The 20687-nt window shown below is 43.1% G+C and overlaps 1 protein-coding gene across 29 annotated transcripts; it reads right to left on the minus strand.

The window, feature by feature from the left end:
* Positions 1–927: 927 nt before the first annotated feature.
* LOC101169678 (tetratricopeptide repeat protein 39C) lies at positions 928–20687 on the minus strand. 29 transcript variants are annotated; one of them, XR_002290117.1, is made up of 16 exons: positions 20116–20252; positions 18456–18504; positions 17374–17502; positions 16938–17052; positions 10438–10798; positions 8767–8935; positions 6411–6504; positions 6224–6331; positions 6027–6136; positions 5806–5929; positions 5613–5710; positions 5420–5524; positions 5276–5314; positions 2917–5196; positions 2552–2605; positions 928–2499 (listed from the first exon to the last, which is right to left on the minus strand). XR_002290117.1 is itself a non-coding variant. In XM_004067603.3 (14 exons), exons 1-14 carry the CDS (start codon positions 20250–20252, stop codon positions 5107–5109), a joined length of 1728 nt encoding a protein of 575 aa, XP_004067651.1. In that variant the 5' UTR covers positions 20253–20687; the 3' UTR covers positions 928–5106. The 29 variants fall into 29 exon arrangements, 15 of the variants coding, with proteins under 15 accessions (XP_004067651.1, XP_023809730.1, XP_023809729.1 ...); XR_002290111.1 differs by lacking the exon at positions 2552–2605 and adding an exon at positions 2606–2624 and having other exon boundaries at positions 928–2518; positions 2766–5196; XR_002290122.1 differs by lacking the exon at positions 2552–2605 and having other exon boundaries at positions 928–1938; positions 3367–5196.

The raw sequence follows: 20687 nt of genomic DNA on the forward strand, positions 1-20687 counted from the left end.
CATGCACAGACTTTTTCCTAACAGGATTTTATAAAGATTTTATAGGTCAATCAACTCAACATCCAGATATTTAAAGCCCAATATTACAGCAATAGTCGTCTCAATGGGCTTCATCCCAGTAATTTTAAACAAATGTGCAGCCTGCAAAAGATAAGGCGGTCTAATCTGAAAAATGTAATTACCTTGAGGGGTCTGCATGAAGCTAATTAATGGATGTGATGTGATTGATGACCAGCTCTATGTTCCCTGAACAATAGTTCAGTTTGCAGCGCCATTTTCAAACCTATGCTCCCATTTTTTAAGCATGATCCAGTCAAGGATCTAAACAAAATCTGGTCATTTTTTCCCCCCATATCAGTCACTGAGCTGCAGAAAACAGTACCGTTGTCCAGTCCAGTGTCTCTGCTGAACCTGCGTGGGCATGAGGGCGGCATGAAAACTGTGGAATTCCTATAAAACGGCTATATTTTAACTATTTTGACTAGCGAGAGCAAATGAAAGTTGTGTTGGCCTAAAAATGATGCATAATGGACACCAGTTCCTAATGCATCATTGTGTGGTTATCTGTCTCTTACCTATTGTCATAGATATACCACTCTGTAAGGATGTTTTCTTAGCTGTTAAAAAACTCCAGTATGTTGTCCAGTATGTGAGGTGAGGAACTTTAATGGGATCATGTGTCAGATGTGCAGATTAAAGTGACCTTTTTTAATCAGAGAAAATGAACTGAATGGTTTCTTCAACTCTTTGTTTTAATCTATAAAGCTCTGATAAATGATAATCTGGTTCAACTTTGTGCATGTTTGGGCTCCCATCAGGAGAATCTCAGGAGGAATTTGCTGCACTGGTCCAGTGGCACAAAAAACAGAGAAATAACAACAGCAGCGACACAAAAAACATCTCAAATAAAGAAAACAGCAACAACAATTTGTCATAGGGACTTTTTATTTTTCCATTTGGTGACACACTGAAAAGCCATTGTTCTAATTATTAATTTAAGTTTCAACAAAATATTTTACAAAGGGAGAAAAATGTACTGACAGAGGTATTTGAAACATCTTTCCCTGCACAAAAAGCAGTGTTTACAACATTTTACACCCATCACAGTCACAAGTCCTGAAAATGATCGTTTTAACAGATGCTTGAAGAAAAAGTCATTTACAAGTCAGAAGAAAAGGCCAGCTGACCAGCTGTTAGAAGCCTCTTCATATTCTACCCAGTTCATTACCTTGCTCACCTGAACAAAACAGTGTTCATTGAAAAAAATGACTTCATTTGAAACTGTCTGCAGAGCTCCTCAGTTGACATAAAAATGATGTTTGTAAAATGTTTTGAAATGTAAATACTGGCTGGTCTTCATACTGCAGCAGCTGTGGTTATGCCTGTAAACACTTGCTGTCATTTGTCACTTTTTAAAGGTTTTGATCTCACAAAAACACAAACCAGGTCTGATGCATGCTAACCGGGGCCAGCACCTTTCAGGAGGCAACAGTACAGTACTGAGGATACTGGCTTTAGCAGCTTCAGGTGAATCCATGAAGGCTTCTTCCAGACTTTAGTGGAGCCGTTGTTACCCTGCCATGCCATGCATTGTAAATAATGGACATTGTCGGGACAGATGAATGACTTTATATAATACTAAAATAAAAATAAAAGAACTGGGATGTGAGTGGCAACCGGCTTGCTTCTCTGTAAGACTTGAATTTTCTAGTTCATCTAGTTCTAGTTTCTTCACCTATAAAGGTTAAACTATTTGCATCCCTGCATACATTGAAGATCCAAACTGCCTTCATTTTTTGCTGCTTTTAAAAGTGACTGTTTTCACAAAGCTGCTGGATAAGCCTGCAGCTGGATAGACCTGCAGCTGGATAGACCTGCAGCTGGATAGAGCTGCAGATGGATAGGCCTGCAGCTGGATAGACCTGCAGCTGGATAGACCTGCAGCTGCTGGATCGACCTGCAGCTGGATAAGCCTGCAGCTGGATAGACTTGCAGCTGGATAGACTTGCAGCTGTATAGACCTGCAGCTGGATAGACTTGCAGCTGGATAGACCTGCAGATGGATACACCTGCAGATGGATAGGCCTGCAGCTGCTGGATAGACCTGCAGCTGGATAGACCTGCAGCTGCTGGATAGACCTGCAGATGGATAGACCTGCAGATGGATACACCTGCAGATGTATAAGCCTGCAGCTGCTGGATAGACCTGCAGCTGCTGGATAGACCTGCAGCTGCTGGATAGACCTGCAGCTGGATATACCCTACAGCTGGATAGACCTGCAGCTGGATAGACCTGCAGCTGGATAGACCTACAGCTGCTGGATCGAACTGCAGCTGCTGGATCGACCTGCAGCTGGATATACCCTACAGCTGGATAGACCTGCAGCTGGATAGACCTGCAGCTGGATAGACCTGCAGCTGCTGGATAGACCTGCAGCTGGATATACCCTACAGCTGGATAGACCTGCAGCTGCTGGATAGACCTGCAGCTGGATAGACCTGCAGCTGCTGGATAGACCTGCAGCTGGATATACCCTACAGCTGGATAGACCTGCAGCTGGATAGACCTGCAGCTGCTGGATCGAACTGCAGCTGCTGGATCGACCTGCAGCTGCTGGATCGAACTGCAGCTGCTGGATCGACCTGCAGCTGCTGGATAGACCTGCAGCTGGATAGACCTGCAGCTGCTGGATAGACCTGCAGCTGGATATACCCTACAGCTGGATAGACCTGCAGCTGCTGGATAGACCTGCAGCTGGATAGACCTGCAGCTGCTGGATCGACCTGCAGCTGCTGGATAGACCTGCAGCTGGAAAGACCTGCAGCTGGATATACCCTACAGCTGGATAGACCTGCAGCTGGATAGACCTGCAGCTGGATAGAACTGCAGCTGGATAGACCTGCAGCTGGAAAGACCTGCAGCTGGATATACCCTACAGCTGGATAGACCTGCAGCTGGATAGAGCTGCAGATGGATAGGCCTGCAGCTGGATATACCCTACAGCTGGATAGACCTGCAGCTGGATAGACCTGCAGCTGGATAGAACTGCAGATGGATAGACCTGCAGCTGGATAGACCTGCAGCTGGATAGAACTGCAGATGGATAGGCCTGCAGCTGGATAGACCTGCAGCTGGATAGACTTACAGCTGGATAGACTTGCAGCTGGATAGACTTGCAGCTGGATAGACCTGCAGCTGGATAGACCTGCAGATGGATAGGTCTGCAGCTGGATAGACTTGCAGCTGGATAGACCTGCACATGGATAGACCTGCAGCTGGATAGACTTGCAGCTGGATAGACCTGCAGCTGGATAAACCTGCAGCTGGATAGAACTGCAGATGGATAGGCCTGCAGCTGGATAGACCTGCAGCTGGATAGAACTGCAGATGGATAGGCCTGCAGCTGGATAGACCTGCAGCTGGATAGACTTACAGCTGGATAGACTTGCAGCTGGATAGACTTGCAGCTGGATAGACCTGCACATGGATAGACCTGCAGCTGGATAGACTTGCAGCTGGATAGACCTGCACATGGATAGACCTGCAGCTGGATAGACTTGCAGCTGGATAGACCTGCACATGGATAGACCTGCAGCTGGATAGACCTGCAGCTGGATAGGCCTGCAGGTGCTGGATAGACATGCATCTGCTGAATAGGGCTGCAGTTGCTGGATAGGCCTCGTAGCTGCAGGCATATCCAGCAGCTGCAGGTATTGGTCTGCCTTTGGAGCTGCTAAGAAGCAAAGAACTGAAACAAATTCTCTGTTAAGCCAGCATGCAGGAACTTGACTTTTCTGGCCTAAGGAGATGTAATTAAAGTTTAAAAAAAAGTGTGAGATAGTTTTCTGACCTTTTAATCTGATAGCTTTTGTTTATAGGAAAACATTAAAGCTAAGGTTGACACACCTGTTGTTGTGATGGAGAAAAAGTTCTAAACTAGCTCGTACATGAAGATACTCATACTTATAAGTTGTTTTTTAAATACAATTTCTGGAAGTATGTTTGAATAACTTTATGTGCTTAACAATTCCACTGAAGGTGTAGCGGTGTTTGTGGGTCATGTGGGTCATGTAATCACACACATCAATGGGGATCAATGTTCTCTACAAACACAGGGTAGTGAGGAACACAGGAGAGATGGGAATGAGATTTATTGGAATGTGTCTGTCTAGGCTCTATTTAAAGTTTGAAAGTGCAAACATTTCAGGCACCTCCTATCGGTTTAGTTTTGCATCCATCACTTCAGACTTGCTTGTCATTTTCAAAAATGATCCTGAGCAATAATTCTCCTGGATTTCTTGATGGGAATTCGATTTGCTGTTTCCACCGATCCCTAAAAAGAAATTCCTTTCATTCTGTATCCCTTGACACTGCCTACGAAGTATAAAGTTAGATCTTGTGAATATTGGAAGGATTATTGGTGAGTTGATTCTGATGGCTTTTTTTGAATTTGTTCAATTTTCCTAATTTTTTTAAAAGAAAAATTTGCGCTTTCTTTGAGGATCATTTAGTTCCGGTTCTGGTGTTTAACCTGTCTTTTGTGTTTGTGAACATCTGTTCAGCACTGATCCTTTCATTGCTCAAGCTCACACCTGCTTGTGGTTTCCATAAGTACATACACTGTGTACAGCTCTCTGCCAAAGCTGAACAAAGTAAATATTCTCCTGTTGGGCTTCTCCTCTCACGTTTAGGTTCTATTTCAGCTTTTAGTTTCTAACATTTTCAGCCAACAATTTTTGGGAATGCTTGTGTTGACGCAAAACACCTTTTGTGTGTGTAAGTGTAAAAATGTTGTTATTTTTTGTGATGTTGACTACTATGGTTCTCCTGCATCAGTGGGGTTTTCAGGTTTGCACTGTGAAGCAATAAAACCCAGATAGAAATACTGCCTAGCTAGATGCGTCAGCATCGTTTCATGAACTTGGTGATTTCCGGTATGGTTAATTTTCTGCTCAGTCTATAAGCAACAACAAACAGTATGTACACTATGTTTTAAAGGAATGAAAACCAACCATTAGTTTGTTTACCAAGCCAACAAACAGTGACTGTGAACAGCTTCAACTCTTCAAATATGAGCCATCAACGCAACGGCGTCCTCTCTGGAGTCACTGAGGCACAACTTCCTTCAGAGAAGCCAGGGCAGAATGGATGCGAACATGAAGCCGGTTTTCGAAATCGTAGCCTGTAAAATCCTCCTGAAACGTAAGAATCACCATTTCCTTAAAAACTCACTGATGCACTGTTTTTGTGTTTAAAATGAAGCAATCATTTCACCTTAGATTGAAGTAAGAAGGATCTTCCTTTTCCCATTGTCTAAATGAAAAGTACAAGGTTACAGAACACCTTTATAGTCAGACAATGAAGAGACAAATGACGAACGTGAACTAATTATAATGTAAAAAAGAGCAGATCATTGACCTCTGGTTTTGCAAGAAGTATACATCCCAGCTCATAGACGGCATAAGGCTGAACATACGAGTTAATGTGTCGTCCATACTCATCTCGAGCAGCCAACTGGAATGACTGAATTAAAAAAGAAATAATACAGATGAGGGTGAAGACCAGTAGAGATGCTCTGCAAATCCCCAGAAGGCTCAGAGTCTATTCTTACCTGGACAGCATCCCTCATGTTTCCATGGCATTTGTGAATGGAACCAAGAAGGAGATTTTTCAGACCTCTGCACGAAACCTCATCCAGACTCTGCAACACTGAGTCGACAACCAGAAGACATTCGAATGAAACCTTCTCTCCCCCTTAGGCTAAAGGCCTAAATACTGGTCCTAATCATGCTGTGCTCACTAACCCTGATTCATTATTTGCAGCTTTGTTGATGAGCAGTTAGGAAGTGCTTTCCACAGATAAAGTACTTCGATTATACCAAGGATGCAAAGCTCTCTGGTGGGTGAGACTTTTCTCAGCCTGTCAGCCTGCAGGAAAGAAGCAAAACGTATACGGTGACCTTAGAACAGCGGAGAAATTATTTTGGAAGAAAAGGAAAGAAAGGAAGGAAGTAAAAAGTCCAACCCTTTTGACAGCAAACTGCTCTATCTGATTGTTTTTCCTCTTGAATAGCCTCTGCACGTCCTTGAAAACTCCATTTGCTCCGTCCAGGTCCCCAGAGGCTCCCTGACACACTGAAAGGAAGCATGAGCCTCGGCATGAAGAACAAACAAGCAAAGTTACAACAGACACTGTGAGAGGCTGGCGTCCCTCAAACCTACCGCCAGTCAAGTAGGCGTAGTAGCACTGTGACCACCTTGACTCATTCTTCAGTCTTTCAAATGCTCTGAATCCATCTTCAAAGTTCAACTCTATCATACTACACCAACCTGAAAAAGAAGGGATAGGATGAGAGCACCTTCTGTCCAGAGCTGAGGGGCCCCCACAAGCCTGAAGAGGGAAACGTACCGATCTCATAGAGACAAACATGCTGGATCTCTCTTTGGTCTGATGCAAGTTCTAAAGCATCATGGAAACAGGTCAAAGCACTGTTGATGTGGCACTGGGGACAAAGGAGAAAACACACATACTAACGGGAAATGACAGCTGTGGTGCACAGACTACATGCGCGTGTCCCATGGGATCTGCATGATGCTGGGTGACTTTACGAATCATGTGCCAAACATAAATGTGCTTTAAGACTTGCTGCTGTAAAACACAAAGACCTTTGACACATTTTCAGTCTTTTGGGGTTTGAGTGAACCTTTAATGTATATTTGTGCCACCACATTGCCAACAAAAGTCAGTTTTGAGATCCAAATTACCTAAAATGCCAACAAAATGTTTAGTTTTTAAAACAAAACTTTCAAAGTTGCAAATAAAAATATGTTGCTTTCAAATTGTTTTTTTTGGTTTTGAAATAAACTTTTGCCTTTGCAACACAAAGGTTTTTAGATCCGTTCTCTCATTTCGCTTTATTCCAATCTAATTCCAATATAACATGAGCCGCGTTTACATGGACAAAAGTAATCGGAAGGAACGCCTGATCGAAAAGAAAATGCGTCATGTAAACGCGCCATTCGGAATACTCTGCCCCGGTCAGACTCGTTCGGATAAGAATTTCTTTCCGATGGAGATAGGTGGGTTATACCGATCGTTTATCCGATCGTGGAGCATGTAAACGGTCATTCCGATCGTGTGTCACTACTGCTCTGGTTTACGTCATGCATAGACGGTGTTTCGCTGAGAGAAAGCTTTGGAGCGCATACGGGACCGACCAGCTGCTCTGCGGACGCCCCGTGAAAAGTGCAGCTCCGCTCTCGCCCCGCTGGCTCTCGCCCCGCTGGCTCTCTCCTCTCTTACACCCCTCACGAGGGAGATGCGCGGAAGGAGTGCTTCGTGCCCCCTGACGCTCACTCGGTCCACTGGCACCCGAGTGAGCAGAACAGCTGGATTAATAACTTCGTGTCTGAAGGGAGGAGGATGCTTTGTTATGTGTGCGTTTTTCTTTGTTTTGTTATGTGTGGGAGAATTCAGACTGCGAGCCGTCCCGCCGCTCTGGGTTAGCGGCTCCAGGACTCAGGAGGAACCGCCAGCTCACGCAGCAAGTTTGGGGAAGCAGAAATAAATGTCGCTCAGTCCTTAGAAACTGGTCAAACAATCACGTGAATTTGTGTTTCCAGTTGTGTCCAGACAAAATAAAGGCTGATGTTATTCCCACACATTTACGTGCAGCCAAGATGCAGATTGCAGCGTTTCATGGTCCTGGATTTTGTGTCCATCAGGCTAATGTTGTTAGCCCGTGTTTATAGCCTGTCATAACCCTTCTTCCAGCACTGACCACATGGATTAAATATAACGATGAGCGAACAGCCGCTTCATACTATTCATGACATTAATAAAAGCACGTTTGGAAGATCGTCTTGTATATTACCGAGCTGCTGCATAAAATAAATGTCTGTGGCTGCTGTTTGCTTAGAACGGGACCTGGTTCCTCATCCGGGAGTTTTCAACACTACTGCACATGCCCAAATGATTCATTCCGACCGAAAGTGTGAGCCTTGGGAACGTTTGTTCTAATCGGAAAAAGGTTTTCTGATCCCATGTGCACGGGTGAATTTTAACCCAACCATTGATCCGATCAAGATATTCTGCCCATGTAACCGCGGCTAGTGTGGGATATCTGCCACCAAACAGCCTGCTGATTGGTCTAGATTCTATCCAATTAAATCGCCATATTTATCTAACATAGTGTCTGCGCTCAGAAGTCTATTTTACCCTCAATTTTGCATCTTTGGCTAAAGAAAATTTTATTTTTAATCTTTTTTTTAATTTGTTCTTTCTTATAGCATTGATTAAATTTTATTATGTCAAATTTGTGAATTTATGGCTGAAGATCTAGTGAAACTGTAAAATAACTGTGAAGTTTATCTGCTGACATAACACTAAACAGGCCTGTATGATCTATTAATCCTCCGGAGCAAAATATTGATTAAAAGTTAGATTTTCTTTGAGATCTGTTTGTTTAAAAAAATTAAAAAGATTTAAAGCACATATTATCTAATGCTGAACCAAAGTGTTTTGGATTGGATTATAGCACTTACTTCTTGACAGTAATAAGTAATGAGCTGCACGGCTAAACACTGGTTAGCGCTCTTGACTCACAGCAGGAAGGCCCCTAGTTCACGTTCCAGGGGAGTTTGCTTGTTCTCCCCGTGCATGCGTGGGCTCCTCCTTTTGATCTCAAAACGGTGACTTTTGTTCACAATGTGGCGGCACAAATATCACTTCATTTTAACGTGTTCATCATAGCTGCTGTACGTACCTCCAGCCTTTGAACTCTTCCCTCAAAGAACATGAAGAGAGATGAGTTGGGATAAACCAATGACTTTCTCTGCAGAATAGCTTTGGCTTCCAACAGCCCCTCGTGTGTGTCAGATCCATCCAGTGCAAAGAAAGGCAGCACCACTGTGTGGTACCACAAGAGGGCCAACCTGAGCAACAAAACAGGAAACCCGGTTCAGCTTACTGGAGCTCACATGCAACTGGAACTGGACTCATAAGCAACATGAAGAATCCAAATTCACTGCAGAACTCTAAAGCAGCAACATTTTTATGTGTTTTCATGGAAATGTCTTTTTTTGTCTTTTGTGGATCTGTTTTCTTTGTAGCATTTGTTTTGTTCAGTGTTGTTCTTTTCTTCAAACCTTCATGCTAACCCTGCGTCTGATGTCTTCCACACTGCTCCTCGTCTGCCTCATGTGTTTCCACGTGTCTCATCAGCTGCTGTCGGTGTCCTCTGAGTTTATTTATAGTCCTGTCCTCTTTCTTCATCAGTGTTCCTGTCATGTCAGTGTGCATCTCTCCTCTTTCTGTGTTTGACTACCGGCTTTGTTTAAATATTTCCATCATTTATAAGAATATTATCCATCTGGTGCCCTTCCTTCTGCCTTAATTTGCATGACCTCATCAGAAAGATACACACAGGAAAGTCTAGTAAAGGGTTTTAGAAGTTAGATAATCTGACTCCACTTTTTTCATGATAAATATGAAAAAATATTTTAAAAAACGGATGGTCAACCTCAGGGAAGTCAGCTTTATGCTTTTACTCTGTAAAATGTCAACAGTTCTTCATGTTGGTTCCTCTGGGGCACGATAAAAAGGCTGTAAAATACTTTGTTGTTCGTAAAACTCAATTTTATTTACTTTTTTGTGTTTAAGCTCTGATATCCAATTTCAACCGTCTTAAAGAAATGAGCATATTCAGATTTTTAAGGAGTCATGAACAGAAGTGATCCAAAACTAACAGTGCAGAACATCGAAAATCTTGGTTTATCATTGGTTTATCATTTGAATTATTGAGCCTTCTCTCCAAACCAATAGCTAAATTCCCTGTCGTATGTTCTCAGCCAATAACAATCACATTTCTGATTTTAAATTCTTGGATGTTCCTCTCTCTACATTCTAGATGGTTATGCCAACCCTGCTCCGCCCCGTTCTATTATTATTATTATATAAGATCCTCTAATTTTGTTTATTTTTTCCTCCTCGAAATAATGTGGGGCAGCAAGTCAGCAAACTGGGTAACAGAAAGACAGAAGTACAGCTGAAAGCGTCATCATACAGATCCGGCTCCTGCAGTAGATGGTCAGGCTCACCGTACTGGAAGAGTCTCTGAATGAAGTCATGAACCCAGACATGGAGACATGATTACAGAGCTCTTCAAAATAATTAAAACCAATCTCTAAACATCAGCTGTATCTTCCGTGCATCAGAAATCAGATACACAGTCGATGCTTCCATACAGCAATGAGGCTAAAAGCTTTAGGCAGTAGCTCCTCCCACACATCTAGAGTGTCTAGTTTGTGAACACAGTTTTGGACAAGCATCAAGCAGTAAATTTGAAGTGCACTGAGAGGCGTCTGATGTGACTTTGACGCATGAATCGCATTCGGTGTGACACACCATTACAGTAAATGATGGGAGTTGAGCTTACGTTGCCAATGGTGCCTTCATGTCTTTGCTCTCACTTGCATACATAAGAGAGGACAGCCCCTGGAGACGATCACCAGGGAAACCAAGCAGGTTGATAATCTTGAGAAGATGCGGTGGCACCATAGAGATGCACAGGTGGAAGAGGCCATAACCAAAACTGACGGAGCCCTTGAGACGGTCCAAGGCCTCAGCTGTTACTTCATTCTCCAGTGGTGCATTGTGGTTGGCGTTGTCGGCTGTGAGAGAATCCTGGGTGCCAGAGGACCTCTGTTGAGATGTCTCCTGGAGCTGACTGATGTCACTGTGGCATTTATTGTACATCTTCCAAGCCTTACGGAGAATCCACCCTCCTTTAATATATGCTGTCAGTGGAAACAAAAAGAAAGACATTGCTGAAGCCGCATCTTTGAGGTGAAAGGACAAAACTGTTGTCAGTCATAAAACCGAATGTTTGATAGTTTTCCACTTGAGTCTGAACAGCCGTCCGAGTTGCTGTGAGTAGTGTGGCATACATCTTTCTGTCCATCTGTTAGTCCATGCCTTTGCAAGATAGTCTTCAACTATAGTTTTTTGGCAAATAGAAGTCTCTCAATATGTATTGTGTTGGCAGACACACCTTATTTTTGTGTTTTCCACATGATGTGTCTGACTTATTGGGGCCAAAACCAAAGAAATCTTTAAGAAAATCTTTTTGATGTGGCATCAGTGTCAACATTGTGTGGGTCTAAAAAGCTGATTTTACCAGTAAGTCATTCCAAGTTCATTATTCAAACATCCATGAACTCACAATGCCGCTTAACGGACAACCAGCAACCCCTGGCCATAGCGCCGTCAGGTTGGTAGTACACAGTTAGATGTTGCAGGTGAACTTGGTGAGTTTCAAAGTGTCATCAGCAGACACTGAACCCCGCCAGGGTCAGACCACAACCATGTCTGGTACCTAAGGACCTCTGACCTCAGACAAGGTTTAGCAAATGCCACACAGCTGCAGACTCTTTTACCAGATGTGAGGGATACTCGAGTTTTCAGACAAACCATTCACAACCGACTCCAACGCTTTTGACTTGAATATCAGACGACTGTTGCAGGTAATATCACTGACTCCAAAACAACGTTTGCAGTGGACACAAGACCATGTGACCTGGACATGGCAGCAATGGTCTACCGTCCTGTTCACTGGTGAGTGTCGGGTCACCTTGCACAGAAATTACATCCGAGTTGCTGGAGAAGACAAGGTGAGCGATACGCCAAGGTCAACATAGTCCCCTAGGTTGGCTATGGTGGAGGAGGGGCAACAGTCTGGGCCGGCATCACCAGTCAGCACAAAACGGATTTGGTTATTATACATGGTCCATTCATGGCACGTCTTCTTACCCCAAAGACATCACAGAACCACCATCGTCCCCCAGTTCCACCAGAACACCCCAAATATTCTGTTCATTGATGCTCCACCACATAGTGCTAGAATTGTCACAGCTCGACTTGAGGAAGTGGGAGTGACTCATGTGGTATGACCAGCAATTAACCCCGACCTGGGGGGAGGGGGGTGTCTGGAGAAGCTGAAGTAAAGACTGGATGATCAGACCCCACCCCCAAGTGACCTGGTAGAATTGGATCTAGGATTTTGGGAAGAGAGGAACGCCTCAGAACAACATCATGAGTCTAGTAAGGAGAATGAGATGTCACTGTTAAGCTGTCATAGCAGCAAGCAGGAAATATCTGCTATTGACATGATCCTTTGTTATTATTTGGGGTTATCTTTGTTATTGTCTTAATGTTTGGGGCACAGTGGTCCCTTGTTATATCGAAGTTCACCTTTCATGGTCTCGCTGTTTTGCTGATTTTCTTTGGGCAGTTTTTTATGTACTTTAAACAGCGCACTGTGTCCTACATCCTGATTGGCTGTACACCTTGTCAATCAATCTCTTCCAGATAACGTCTCCTGTACAGAATAGCTGCCAAATCGACATCAATCTTTGATTGAAAGCAGACTTTTATTTTCATTCTATAATACTGGATTTATTTTTCTGTGAAGGTTTGAACTTTGGGGATGCATGGTGGCCCCCGTGGTTAACGTGCTCACCTCACAGCAAGAAGACCCTGGTTCAAATCCATGTGTAGTTGGTGTGTTCTCCCCATGCATGCGTGGGTGTTCCACGGGTGCTCCGGCTTCTTCCCACAGTCCAAAAACATGCTTCAAAGATTACTTAATAGATTACTCTAAGGTGTCCCTGGGTGTGTGTGTTGGAGTGATTGTGTGCCCTGCGACAAATGGTGACCTGTCCAGGGTGTACCTTGCCCAACACCAGCAAGGGTCCAGTAGCCTAGCTGGTAACCCCAAAAGGAATATAGTAGGTTAAGAAAATGAATGTATAGATGGATTTGAACTTTGAATTTATTAAACAAGAGAGAAAAGTCTTAAAATGGTTATGTCTGTCTGAGAAAGGTCTATAAAATGTGTAGTGAGGAGTTTTACAGCCTTAAAACATCTGTAATCCTATGTCACGGATTTCATTTATTTTTAGAACGTAATCCCCATGATAAACGAAGAAACACTGCAATAAATGTAAAAGTAATGAAAACGGTGTTTCTTATCAATTATTATTAGTAATATCAAAAGGAACTTGTATGTATTTCATAAAAGTTTAGACCAAATAGGAGAAACACTCGCATAAATAACAATATTCCAACTTCTTGTGAACAGTGTTTGTGATTGAATGTATGTATGTGTGTGAGTAGTGCATCTTCTTTGTATTTGACTTTTATATGTTTTGTTTCTATCTATAGTTAAACTGTTTACCAATGCTGTAACCATCAAGATGTAGACAAGCTGCAACCCTTAAACAACAAACTGTGAAGCTTTGTCTAACCGCAAACAACAGTAAATTGTTCTTGTGAAGCTACAAAAGCCTTTCTTAATAAAAGTACAACTTTAGAAGTATGCTTCAGCAAAATTCAAGGTGACTAAGGGTGAACAGCAGCATGCACCCATAGGTCACAGGGCTCCAGACTAACTTTTTTCACTAGGAGCACAGTGGCCCCCAACTGAAAATTTTAGGGGCATAACCAGAAAATTTAGGGGCGCATACCGTAAATCAACATGCTAACCAAATCTACTAATTTCCACTGTATTACGAATAAATACTTTAATAATAGATGCAGAAATTACAATGTGCTGTTCCAAATTCAGTGTCACATTTTATTCTGCACTTTTGAAAATGCAACAAAAAGGTAAACTGACAGCACCATCGCTGTCATGACAGTACAAATAGTAAAAAAAATACCATACATTTATAATTAAAAAAAAAGTTTTTAGTAACTAAGTGATTACAGTAGTAACCTTTCGGTCATTTCACAGTTTCAAACAATACTTAAATGTATGTAAACATTAGGGGATGGAAATTCATGTTGGCGACACCAAATAGGTGCAACCAAGATGCACAATAATTTGAGATCACACAGATGACGCAACGCTGCACAGATCACCTGGTGTGTGAGACATATTTTTGTTTTTGCTCTAACATCACCTGTCAATCAAAACCAAAAAACATCAACAGAAAGGGGCGGAAGCAAGACCCCAACCTGAGCGAACGCAGCTGGAAATTTAGTACTGAACTGACTGAAAGCTGCCCTACAGACTACAAAACAATGCATTATGGGACATGTGTCCTGATGGGTTTTTGTAGTTGATTGATCAATTAAAATAATTTAAAATACCAACTTATTAAAAAAAGGTTGCATACATTACAAAACATTAAAGTAATTATAAAAGATGTAATATCACAGATCATACTTAGGGGGAAAGGCAAATTAAAACTAAATTGAATGTTAAGGAGAACTCCTAATTCCTGTTCGCCTTCATGCCCCCCCCCCCCCCCCCCCCCCCCAGGGTGCTGGTTTATCTTAAACACGTCTATTGTTGCATTTTCCCTGTTTTAAATCGTGTTGTTGCTCGCACGTGTTTAATGTTAGAGCCCCGTTAGCTGTCACGCATGTAGGTGTGGCACATTTATGCTCCTCAGCTGACCATCTCCCGCGGGAGCGGTGTGCTGCCGTAGTATTAACAGCCGTGCATGATGAGAACCGTGGTTTGCTTCGCGAGTTTGAGACCCCTGCTGTACACTCTGGCACTGGTACACTAGCCGCAGGTCGGAAGAACGAATCAATAGTTCGCTTATTCATAGCTCAGACGCACATATCAGGTTGTGATGATAATCGTCTCCGTTTCCTTACCACAGATGTTTACGAGCACTCGATTATCTCTAGGCCCCGCCCCTCCACATATTTTAGCCACTTACAGTGGCTTTCCCTATTCTTCTCACACGCATTTGCCGCCTCAGGCATCACTCAATGACACGCGATTGTGCGCTCGCGTGTGCTCCAGTCCAGTGTCATGAGTATTCGCGCAAGTGTGTGTGTCTGTCTGCGTGCGTGTGCGCTCGCGTCTCATTGATGATTTCATTGCTCATTTCAATGATCATTGACGTGCCCCTTCCACGTTTAATGTATAAAAAATACGGAGGGTGGGGGAGGCAAATTTACTGGTCGCGCATGTGCGACTAGATGTAAAATTCAGTCGCACACTCTCAAATTTTGGTCGCAAAATGCGACCAAATGGTCGCAGTCTGGAGCCCTGGGTCAGGTCAAGGCATTAGAGAACACATATACAGTACAGACCAAAAGTTTGGACACACCTTCTCATTCAAAGAGTTTTCTTTATTTTCATGACTATGAAAATTGTAGATTCACACTGAAGGCATCAAAACTATGAATTAACACATGTAGAATTATATACATAACAAAAAAGTGTGAAACAACTGCAAATATGTCATATTCTAGGTTCTTCAAAGTAGCCACCTTTTGCTTTGATTACTGCTTTGCACACTCTTGGCATTCTCTTGATGAGCCACTAGAGGTAGTCACCTGAAATGGTCTTACAACAGTCTTGAAGGAGTTTTCAGAGATGCTTAGCACTTTTTGGCCCTTTTGCCTTCACTCTGTGGTCCAAATCACCCCAAACCATCTGTATTGGGTTCAGGTCCGGTGACTGTGGAGGCCAGGTCATTTGGCACAGCCCCCCATCACTCTCCTTCTTGGTCAAATAGCCCTTACACAGCCTGGAGGTGTGTTTGGGGTCATTGTCCTGTTAAAAAATTATGATGGTCCAACTAAACACAAATCGGATGGAATAGCATTCTGCAGCAAGATGATGTGGTAGCCATGCTGGTTCAGTATGCCTTCAATTTGGAATAAATCCCCAACGGTGTCACCAGCAAAGCACCCCCACACCATCACACCTCCTCCTCCATGTTTCAAGGTGGGAACCAGGCATGTAGAGTCCATCCTTTCACCTTTTCTGCGTCCCACAAAGACACAGTGGTTGGAACTCATCAGACCAAAGCACAGATTTCCACTGGTCTAATGTCCATTCCTTGTGTTCTTTAGTCCAAACAAGTCTCTTCTGCTTGTTGCCTTTCTTTAGCAGTGGTTTCCTTGCAGATATTCTAGCATGAAGGCCTGATTCACACAGTCTCCGTAGAACAGTTGTTGTAGAGATGTGTCTGCTGCTAGAACTCTGTGTGCCATTGACCTGCTCTCTAATCTGAGCTGTTGTTAACCTGCCATTTCTGAGGCTGCTGACTCGGATGAACTTATCCTCTGCAGCAGAGGTGACTCTTGGTCTTCCTTTCCTGGGGCGGTCCGCATGTTAGCCAGTTTCTTTGTAGCACTTGATGGTTTTTGGGACTGCACTTGGGGACACTTTCAAAGTTTTCCCAATTTTTGGGACTGACTGACCTTCATTTCTTAAAGTAATGATGGCCACTAGTTTTTCTGTACTTAGATGCTTTTTTCTTGCTATAATCCAAATTCTAACAGTCTATTCAGTAGGACTATCAGCTGTGGATCCACCTGACTTCTGCACAACACAACTGATGGTCCCAACCCCAGTTATAAGGCAAGAAATCCCACTTATTAAACCTGACAGGGCGCACCTTTGAAGTTAAAAACATTTCAGGTGACTACCTCTAGAAGCTCATCAAGAGAATGCCAAGAGTGTGCAAAGCAGTAATCAAAGCAAAAGGTGGCTACTTTGAAGAACCTACAATATAACATATTTTTAGTTGTTTCACACTTTTTTGTTATGTATATAATACTACATGTGTTAATTCATAGTTTGATGCCTTCAGTGTGAATCTACAATTTTCATAGTCATGAAAATAAAGAAAACTCTTTGAATGAGAAGGTGTGTCCAAACTTTTGGTCTGTACTGTACATGTAGCATCTATTTCAGAGTCCTGTTTAGGTATGACGCCCTGCAACAAACCGGTGACTCGTCCAGGGTGAACCCTGCCTTTGCCCAATAGTGGCTGGGATAGGCTCCACCAATCCCGTGACCCCCAACAGGGGTTAGGCATATTTACAAAATGGATGGATGGAAGTACTTTATGTTCAGTTAAAGCATTTCTCACAGGGATGCTTGTGATCTGAAGATCGGATTACCTGAGAGTTCCTGTTTGACGAATGACAGGACAGCAAGGTACACTTGGCAGTCAGCAACAATAATTTGTCTCTGTAGGCGATCCACAACAAGAATGCCTGACCTCTGGGAGTACATCTGTGACAGACACAAAAGGACAAATGTACAGAATCTATTTCATCTGAAAGCTGGTTTCCCTTGTCAATGGCAGATAACTGAACCACTAATTCCCAAAGTAATTATAACCAGTAAAGCGACGGAATCTGTCTGGATTTTTGCGTGATCTCACGTTTGATAACTTCTAACGTCAGCATTGCTGGAATCTAACTGAAATTGCAAACGGGTGCCATCTGTGTCGCAGGATTTTCCATTTGCCCGTAGTACGACAGAATCCTCTGGTCTACAGCTTTCTGCTCCTTTTCATCAGGATGTTTTGCTTCCCTGAGATTTCATACTTACACTCTTCTTGATCTTGTTTCTGATTGTCTCTAGGACTCCAGCGCTGTCGCTTTCACACAGTTTCTCGGTCGTCTTCAGGTCGTCACAGGCCATCTGCATCTTCTCCTCCTCAAATGTCATCATGGCATTCTGAAGTCAAACACATAAACCCCTCAATCCAGTTGGCCCTCTTTACCGACTGAAGTCCATTCAGATCTTAAAAGACCTGGCTTTACATTGTCTTTTGTTGATACATTTTTCCTCTCATTTAGCTTTTCATGACGAGTCATGCAAGTTCCAGTCTTTGTGGTCCAGAGCATTTTGGAAAGAAACACATTAGCAAACTAACTTTCTACCCCCTAACAACAGCTTTCCATCAAAAAACCTGGATATTATGTTATCACTCTGTTTTTAAACTGACCTGTTATGCAGCACAGATGTATGCGTCAGCTATCTCACATGAGTGAAAGAGCGTTATGTAAGAGACTTAGCAGTAGCAAGAAGGGACAACAGAATGGAGGAACAGTAACATTCACACAGCTGGGCTGGACTTAGTGCTCTCCAAATGACAGGAGTACAGTCACTATTTTGTAGAAGCAAACATCAACCATCTCTTTAGGTCTGTTGCATTTCATAAAATGCAACATCAAATTAAAAACCAGAAATCTGATTATGTTTTTAAGCCTGAGGAGATGGGTTTGTCCTACCATCTTATCTTTTAGCTGCACGGATGGCAGCTCAGCAGGATATTTATCACGCCAGCACGCCGTGAACATCATCCATGTCTTCATGTGGATTTGAGAGTGTGTGTTTGTGTCATGACCATGCTACAAAGACCGCCTCTTTCTACATCGACAGACAGAATAATTTACTTAAGTGTTTGTCAAGTTTTGCTTTCCTCATCAGGAAGCTGCATCCATTATGTGAAAGGAAACGCAGGGCAAGAGAGAGGATGTCGGTGGCGCCGATGATTTGACCTGCTCGACTGATGGAATCATATCAGGTTCTCTTCTAGGCTTGAATGTACCTCTGCTTCTGAATCACTCACTCTCCTGCTTCACCGTCATTCTGCTCATTTCTGAAACTGATCACCAGGAACTCACCAGGAAGCTGACGAAACTGGCTCCAAAGCTCATCAGGGGGCTGTGCGTCCTGCAAAGAAAACACAGTGGCAGCTCAACAAACTACAAGTATTAAACACTACAGCTACGTTCTTTCTACACCAAACGTTCAATAAAGAGATGCAGCACAATGCTATATTTTTGTAAGAGAAAAAATTGGTTTGTTTCTAGCATTTTGGGGTCCCTGTGCAATATGATGTAAAACAAACAGATTTTTCAAACTATAATGGAAATGTTCTATTTCCTTAAACGATTCACAAAGATGCCAACAAGTCTTTTTAAGCAAAACCGGCTACAGTGTTGGGAACCCTTCATTCCTAAATCAATGTTGTAAAATTAAGCCAGATAAACAAACAAACACAGCTCTTCCTAAATAAATGACATCAGCCAAGACGCAATAAAGGTACAACAGACTTGTGCTGATGTAAGCAACACAACATCAAACATATCAGATTATAGACAAAAAGACAAAAATGCTTTTTTAATGAAACCAAAATAAAAGCTCACAATCCTTTTGGATCATTTATTATTGCACACAACTAACTAAACTACATGTAGTACAAATTCAACAACCTTTACCCAAGTGTAGAAACAGAACAACACTGGCAAACACCTCTGCCTGTGTTTACACCAGGGGTGGGAAAACTGAGGCCTGTTACACCTTTCAATCTGGCCGACATGGTGGAATCATTTCTGTTGATAATCTCAGTTATTGTTTCATTTGGCCTGTATTTCAGGTGTCTGCCCATAATTGGTGCTCTACATTCCAACACCACATGAATGCAGCATTTCTGTAATTTGTGTTTTTCCCTGATAAACATCAAGCCATTGGTGCAACTGGCACCAAAATGAGAACAAAAGCCACAGTTTTGTATTAAAACCTCTAAAATGTTGTTTTAAAGCGTCTTCATCAATCTTCAATCTAAATCTAAGCATCTTTTCATCCAAATTCCATTTTATTTTTCTCTTGTGAGTTGGGTTCCCAAAACACTCCATGCATCTGTTCCTGGTCCGGTCCTTCTGTTGAATTTCAGACCCCTTTGTGCCCCACGAGTCAAAACGTTTGCACGCCCCTGATCTACACTATGATTGTTGGAAAGTCAGTATTTGTGAAATATGTCTATCTACTGTTTTTCAAGGTCAGCTTCTAACAAACTTATCACATGGATTTATTTGAAGTGCAGAGTTAAAACAAACCAAAGTCTGCAAAATAAACAATGCAGACGTGTTGTTCTCCTTTCTAAAGTGTGTAAATGTGAATTTACTGATTAATGCTGCTGAAACAAAGCTCCAAGACTTCAAATTAAAGTATTTTAGACAAAACACAAGCTCTGCAAAAAAGCTGCATCCTCTATCTGTAAATCTTCTCCTCAATAAACTGAACTACATGGAGCAACATCATTTTCAGCACCAATGTGAAGAAAATTCAGATTTCATTTCATCAACATTTGTTGATGAAATGAACAAATGTTGGGTATGTCCCCACTTGGGGGGTATGTCCCAAGTGGGGACATACCCCCCCCACACACACACACACACACAGACTCTGAAATGCATAAGAAGCCCTGATGCAGTGATTTCGACACCTGAGCATCACATTGCGAGTGTCAGGACAGGCTGTCCTCATTCTGCTGCTGCTAACCTGTATCTCCTGAAGAGCTCGTCGCTCTCCTTGAAGCCGTTGTTGAGCAGCATGTTGATGCCCTGCAGGGCCATCTCAGCATCATCCATGGGCTCTGCCTTCTCCTCCACCTGCTGCTGCTGCTCCGGCCCCGCCATCGCTGATGGGGTCTCAGTTAGGAGGCTGCTGGAACAAACCCGCGCAGAGGAAAGAGGATGCGTTCGTGTTCACTCCGGAACACCCCCGCATCAGTTTCTCCCCACCGATGGAGGAGACCGTCTTTACGGGGATGCAGAACTGCTCCTGCGCGGGCCCGACGTCCGGCGCACCTCAGGGGAAGGCCACTGATGCGCGGCCGCGCGCGTTTACGCAAAACTCCTCCGCTCCATCACAACCATCCCACTTTTTAGCATCTTCTCATCCCAAAACCATCGTCTGTTGCAGTTTGTTCATCATTAATGTCTCCATTCGTCAGTCCTTGCAGCTGGTGAGAGTGGCGGGGTGGTATAAGAGGCATTACATAAGCAGGCTGCTGCTGCTGCGCGGCTCTGCCCCACGCAACGCGCCCCTCAGACGGCCTGTCGTCATCACGC

The sequence above is a fragment of the Oryzias latipes genome, chromosome 4 (genome assembly GCF_002234675.1).
Source record: "Oryzias latipes chromosome 4, ASM223467v1".
NCBI lineage: Eukaryota > Metazoa > Chordata > Actinopteri > Beloniformes > Adrianichthyidae > Oryzias > Oryzias latipes.

Excerpts from the sequence above, each read along its gene's own strand:
- LOC101169678 (XM_020702912.1), bottom strand. The coding sequence starts at position 3,696 with ATGCCTGCAGCTACGAGGCCTATCCAGCAACTGCAGCCCTATTCAGCA. Across the intron at positions 2,750-2,784 it reads GGTCTATCCAGCAGCTGCAG|GTCTATCCAGCAGCTGCAGG; the intron begins GTCGATCCAGCA and ends ATCCAGCTGCAG.